This window comes from Melitaea cinxia, chromosome 19 (assembly GCF_905220565.1).
Source record: "Melitaea cinxia chromosome 19, ilMelCinx1.1, whole genome shotgun sequence".
NCBI lineage: Eukaryota > Metazoa > Arthropoda > Insecta > Lepidoptera > Nymphalidae > Melitaea > Melitaea cinxia.
This window is the reverse complement of record NC_059412.1, coordinates 14,925,295-14,932,569: the sequence shown is the minus strand read 5'-3', so window position 1 is coordinate 14,932,569 and position 7,275 is coordinate 14,925,295. Positions and strand designations below refer to the sequence as shown.

At 34.0% G+C, this 7,275-nt stretch overlaps 1 protein-coding gene across 1 annotated transcript; it reads right to left on the bottom strand.

The window, feature by feature from the left end:
- Positions 1-1,843: 1,843 nt before the first annotated feature.
- LOC123662809 lies at positions 1,844-6,604 on the bottom strand. Its single transcript, XM_045597605.1, has 3 exons — positions 6,580-6,604; positions 5,093-5,293; positions 1,844-2,033 (listed from the first exon to the last, which is right to left on the bottom strand). Exons 1-3 carry the CDS (start codon positions 6,602-6,604, stop codon positions 1,915-1,917), a joined length of 345 nt encoding a protein of 114 aa, XP_045453561.1. The 3' UTR covers positions 1,844-1,914.
- Between the last annotated feature and the right edge of the window lie 671 nt (positions 6,605-7,275).

The window sequence follows — 7,275 nt, the reverse complement described above, 5'->3', positions numbered from 1 at the left end:
AACGACAAATCGAGATTTGTATTTTTAGTTCATTAATTTTCTGAATTTTTTAAACAAGGTGGCAAACCATACCATAGCTATTGATAACTCTAGAAGACGCGCTGCAAGCGTGATGCCGACCTTACCCCCCATCTCTCCAGGAGCTCTGGCCACCTTAACCACCACAGGAACACAACACTACTTGAAAATAGTGTCACTTAGATGTGTCTTGTGTGTATCTTCTGTACAGTCGAGGTACTTCCCCAGTGGGGCTGCTTCAGATTTTTAGCAGGATATGTCTTGCTGTGTCCTATGTATTTGAATATTTGGTAATATTTTCAGTGTTCCGGCTACGGATGTCAGAAATTCATAGCGCTTTGGTGACACATCATCATCATCATTTCAGTCTATCACAGTCCACTGCTGGACATAGGCCTCCACAATGATATGATATATGGTGATACCTTGATAAATAATAATTATTATTATTTGTATATTATTTAATTTGTCTAAATACAGTTTTTAAATTCAAATCGGAGTTATTTTTCATTTTAAAACTACTTATATAACATAAAATTCTAAGATACAATTTAGTTTTTAATATCCTATTGCTGGACTGCTGGATCGGTCACATCCTCCGAAGGGATTCCTCTCAAATACCGAGACAGGCCTTAGAATGGAGTCCTCAAGGGAAAAGGCAACGTGGCGTCGCTCCGTCACCGCGGAGATGAAAAATGTCGGGCTTTCCTGGCCCGAGAATAAGCTGATCGCCCAAGAACGAGCGAGATGGCAGCGCACTGTTGACGCCCTCTGCCCCATCCAGGGGACATAGAACTTGATGATGATGACTGCTGGACATTGACCTCTTTCTGCATGTAGAAAAGGATTAGGAAGGAGCTTAATCTACCACGCTGCTCTACTGCAGGTAGGCGGATAAATTTCCCACTATGCGTTATACCTGATAACGCATAGTGGGAAATGTATCCGCCTATTTATTTATTGTATTTGATAACATCCAGGATCGATGGCTTAACGTGCTCTCCGAGGCATAGTGAGAAGAACCACAAGGATAGACACAAAAAGGTGAATCCAATATTTGTACAAATGCAAATATACATACCGAGTGAGAATTTATCCTGCAAACCGCCGTGTAGGCGCTCATACGGCACACGTAACACTACACAAAAGCCTTGCTTAAAATGTTTAAGGTATTATGTATTATCTATTGAACTAATAAAATGAGATTGAACAAAATCTGCACAACTGTTATTATTTATTATGACAACTTTACTTCTTCGTTTTTATTTTTTATTTTATAACTGCGAACTGAACAAAAATTATTGTGTTAAATTTCACGCAAATGAAGTCGCGGACACAACTAGTAAATAATAAAATTTAATTTCAATTTCAATTCTGTAGAAATTTTTCAAAGTATTTTAGTGTTTCTAAGGTCGTAATCAGCAATAATGATAATATATAGTTTTAAATTAAAATAGGAATTAATAATAGAATATATAGGTAAATTTTCTGTTGTGATTCCCTAATCCAAAAAAATTCCAAATTCAAAATAGAAAAAAAAGCTGATTCCTTGCGCATTATTTTATAGAACAAGAGCTTAAACAACATATACTCGTTAAATTATTTTTGAGTATTATTTTAAAATAATGTTTTGTAACATCCGGAAAAATCTATACTAATATTATAAAGATTGTTTGTTTGTTTAAAGGCGCCAATTTCATGGTGTCGCCAATACTGGTTCAAATTTAAAATTTCTTTTTGCGTTGAATAATTCAGGAAAAGGTTCTAAAATTGAAGCTGTTAGGTAAACAAGTATAAGAAATTCGTCAAAATAAAAAACATAATAATATATTATATATCAGATAATCATATATATCATATATAATATTTAATCAGGTTTATTTTTTGAACGAATCTTCATTTCGGATCAATGGCCTCAAAGGCGCGTTTGATAGGGCCGAGGTAACCATTTTTCTTCCCAAATTCGATGATATTCTTTACAATTTTTCTTGTAGCGTCTTCATCTTCGCTCAAATCTAAGGAAGAAATAAGATTTGTAAAAACAATAAACAGATGTGATAAACACAATTTAATTAAATGATTACAATATCGGAAAGGAGAATGGAGAGTGAAATCAAAAGTTTGATATTATGCCTACTGGGCTATTGAGAATTAAAAAAAATCGTTTTTACAACAAAGCGATACGAATAAAAATATAAATTTCGAGATACGAATATAAATACTTCAAACGTATACTTTCAAAGTACAGTATATAGCTACAATCGCAACTACGTTGAAAATGTAAAATTATATACTTTTGAATTAAGATGCAGAATTTACATGGCTTCAAATATTCGCGAAAGTTTATAAAATAGCGGGTAATTACAAGCGACTGCTGACTGTATCTCTCCAACTTGCTTTGTAACTGGAGAATTTATTGTCGAGCTATTTCGCTATCAGTGTTGAAACGATACAATAACCCGACCAGCTCTAAGAGCAACCCTATTAATATGAACTTTAGTAAGCACGTACCAGTAATTTATTTCGTATAGTAACATTTTAACTGAACATGAACAGCATTCGCTTATGATAAATGTTTCATTTCGTCTCGGTGAACGATTTTGTATGTGTGTGTGTGTGTGTATGTATAAACTTGCACAGATGTGCAGTATATGTGGGCGTATTCAAAAGGTCATCAGTTGTACACACACAAAAAATGTATACGCACCTGGATATTTAAGTTTTTCAAAAGTTTTTCAATTTTTTTTAGTACATTTTTCTCCAAAACTTGGAGCATCTTGACGTAGGAAATGAAGAAATGTAACATTTAAGAAGAACGTAGCCGAATAAAACTGCTCTTTATTATTGTTGTGTTCTTGTGGTGAGTAAGGTGGCCAAAGCTCTGGCCTGGGGGCAGGGTCGGCAAAGCGCCTGTGATGCTTCTTGTGTTGCAGACGTCTATACCTAAGTTACGGTGATCGCTTACCATCAGGTGAACCGTACCCTTGTTTTCCGACCTAGTTGTATAAAAAAAATCTTAACTGATATTAAATTAAGGGTTTTACGTTAGTTTCAAAATATTCAATATTCTTGGGATCATAATAATTGTATACCAATACATAACTGTCATAATCAAAGGATCATTGATCATTCCAGTAACGTCCCTTATTAGATCTTGTAGGGTTTCATAAAAATACAACATACATATTATTACTAAAGGTCAATAAGAAGATTGCATTAAAATTACATTTACTTACATTAACAGTAAATATTTTTTTCCTCGAATGTCAAACGTTTATAACAAACTGATTACACGAAAACGGGATAACCATTTACCATTTTTTTTCATTTTACGGAGCTCGACATTTGGACATTAGCTACGAATGTCTTGTTCATTAGACTGTATCTCTGGCGATGGTAAATGGTAATACATGGTAAATATCTCGTATTTAAGTAATTTTAGTAACCAAAATAACCATATTAATTAAAATCTTATATAAACTGATTACAATTAAGTATTGATGACGTACTATTTTCAAATAATTAACTTTGAAACTCATGTATACTTCTAAAAATGTTCATGTACAGGGGGGCTTGTGATATTTATGAAATTTTTTCCATAGAGTAAATGCTACATAACAACATGCATAAGCACATACCAAATTCTGACACACTTCATAGCTTATAATTTGGTATGAACCGGCAGTTTGCGTGTTCTATTTCCGCTTGGGGTGGATATTTGTTCAAAAAAATCTTTTCAGTTTGGATGTCTGTCCTTGGGGGTATTTCTACCATGCTTTGGAATGCATGTTAAGCTGTCGGTCCTAGTTGTTATCTCAAATACCTGATAGCGATTGTTGCTCATAGTAGGGACATATCCGCAAACCCGAAGCTTAGCAGCGTGACGGATCAAGCTTGAATCCTTATCCTACTTGGAAAAAGAGGACTATGACCAGCAGTGGGGTGTTACAAGCTGAATCGAGAAATATCAATTTTTTTTTTCTTTTAAAACGGTGAATAAAATTCTAAATTGAACCCTAATCCCAGCAAAAATAATAAAATAAGATATAAGAACGCTAAGAAAATAAAATCTTTCCCTACCTATGTTACACGATACACGGATATAAATGAGATACAGTTATACGGATAAAAATTTATATGACTATAAAAACGAATGAAAGGTATAAATTATTAAAATTACGTTTCACGTTTTTGTTTATAATGTTCTGAATAAAAACATAAATATAATCGCCAAGTAATAAGTCAAGTAATGAAATGTTCACATCTTAGTCGAAAAAATTGTCAATTAAATACGTATTATTAGGAATAATGCTGTCTGCTGTGTGGTTACTGCACTACAGAACATAGCCTCCTGCTCTGCCTGTGGGTTTCGTAAGAGGCGACTAAGGAGAACACAGTTATACTACTTGGAACTTAGAAAGCCCACCGATGGCGATATAACCATCCAACTGTGTGTGTGTGTGTGTGTGTGTGTGTGTGTGTGTGTGTGCGCGTGTGTGTGTGTGTGTGTGTGTGTGTGTGTGTGTGTGTGTGCGTGTGCGTGATATGTGAAAAGTATTATTTTAATGGCCAGTTTCACAGTTGTATATTATTCTATTGACGGATGACGATACAAATAAACTTTGACAACGGGACGTAAGGTAAGCCAGTAGGAGTCATCTCAATTAACAAACTACAACTTTAAGATTTATACGAATAGAAATATCTCATAAATATTCTAAAAAAGAATAATGAATCAAAAAGTTTTGACTGTCGGTTACTGTCATCTGTCAAATAGCGTTATCTACAACTGGTGGAACAGGCCCGAAAGTTAACAATAAGTTTAATGGAATCGATTCTGAACCACAGTATAATTTAGTTGAGTTATATACCATATAACCGTATACTAGCTGCGACTTTGCTGATAAATTTAGTAAAAATATCCTTAGAAATGTACTTAAAAATCACCGACCCTTTTTTGGACGCTGCTTTGTACCTTTCATTTTTTTCTTTGCGCCAATATTTTTTTGCTTGCAAATTGGATGCAAATAAGCATCCGAATGGTGTATATGATACGTAGATAGATATTCCTTACCTTCTTTGTCACTGCTATCTCCACGTCTTCTTGTATCACGATTGATTTCCCTCCGAAACTGGTCAGAAGCGCGTCGCCATATTTTGCTGATCTGGTCGACGACTGGCGATGAAGCCAACTGTGTGGCTAGTGAGTGTACATCCTCCATGTTGGCAGTGAGGAGAATGTATGAATTTGACACGTGCAGGATGAGAAGCGTCGCTAGAATTAATAATAAAAAATGAACCCATTAACTCAAAAATCTCTTATATAAGATTCCGAAAAACGGCCAATTTCTGGCCACGAGAAAACTTCATAAAAAATGATGTGGTGTCATGGGACACCAGGTAGGAACGAAGTTCCTTTTGATAGTATAGAGGCAACACAATTTGAAAAAAAAAAATGTTGAATTTTATATATATTTTCTAGTTCTTGATTTTTTTTTTTATTTTGTTGATTGGTTTTTAACAACAAACAAAATAATAATAATAATAATTCAAACTATTAAGTGAAATAAAAAAAACATGGCATTATTTATTTTTGTCGACAGTATAAAATTACATAAATAATTTAAAAAAAATTACTAGTAATATTTTAGTTTTACAAACGTCATATTATACAGTCTGAGATATTACGTCACTTCCGTTATATATTTTTCTTACGGTTTTAGTTTCACATTTTTTTCAGTTCGCTCGCCCAGCCAAATCTCAAGCCTGCCGTAAGGAACTTCGTTCCAATATTTCTCACCAAAACCAACCTTACGATCATCAACGCACAAACCATTTGCTATATTAACTGATTTAATGCGTTGTCCCTTTTATACACTCATCTAATAAGGTACGAACCTTATTAAAGGCAAGCATTGCCTGTACGCTTCGAATTTTGAATTGAGCTTTTTTGGTATATTCCTAATATGTAATTCTATTTCTCAATAGTTTATCAAGATAAAACGAAACCAAATATTTAATATAAAATCATCATCGTTAGCTCATTATCGTTTTTCCTCCCTCACCTACGACATGAGTCATGACTTTAATTAGGAAAAAGCATCGTATTACATAGAATGTTTTTGACAACGATTAAATACTTTGTTACAGGCGTTCGTAATGTATCAAATGAACATCTAACAGTAAAATATTCTTGCTTACAGCCGACTAGCTGATTTGAGTCTAAACTTTGTAGGTGATGTCAAATCTTTTTTATGTTTTTGAAATAAAACTTTTTTTACGCAGACTTGACCTGGGGAGTAAGCTTGTGAATGCGTGGCGAGAGCATTATAAAAAGTGTGATCAGGCGAGGCGAACAGAGCAAGAGAGAGAGGTGCGAGCACACATTTTCTTTCTCTCTTTCTCTCATAGCCAGTTACGTTTCATATATCTAAGACACCATGCAGGCCTATTGCTAAAGAAACTTTATTTCAGTCGTGTGAAGAAGACCAAACAACAATTGTAATAATTGTATATTTAAAAGAAATAACATAATGTTGTTTTTTTTAAATAAAATCTTACTTGTAATCCACAACAATGTCTTCATTTTTCATTGAAAGCAATAAGCACTGTTTTAATTTTTAAGATATTGAATTTTAATGTTTATTATCGCATTACGATGAATTATGGAATTTTATTATGTGTGAAATTAAATTTAAAATTTTAATATAATTTATTAAATCTGCATTTCGTTAGGTATATAAACTAGTTATTTTCTTGGCTATCACTTCTAATGTTGTAATGTACCTACGTTTTTAATGTCGCTAGACATTTTAAGGTCTTTAACAAACATTTAACCACTCTCCTATTTAAAAAAAAGTAGCTTCAATGTCGGTATTGCGCTCTTTCACGGTTCGCGGTCAGCCATGCTTTTGGAATATTTTTAACCGACTTCAAAAAAGGAGAAGGTTCTGAATTCGATTGTATTTATTTATGTATGTTACCTCAGAACTTTTTAATAGCACGGTGATTACGGGATCAAGGAATAAAGCCACCCTTTTTCCCGTGGGTGTCGTAAGAGGCGACTAAGGGACAACACAGTTCCACTACCACCTTGGAACTTAAAAAGTCGACCGATGCACATAGGGGTATTTTGATGATCTAGGCGGCCAAAAGTCAAATTAACAAAGTTAAAAAAATGCTATTATATTCGACTACCTGAGGCATGGGACATTCCGACGAACAATAAACCACTGTCCCCGCCCCTTTACAGTTGCG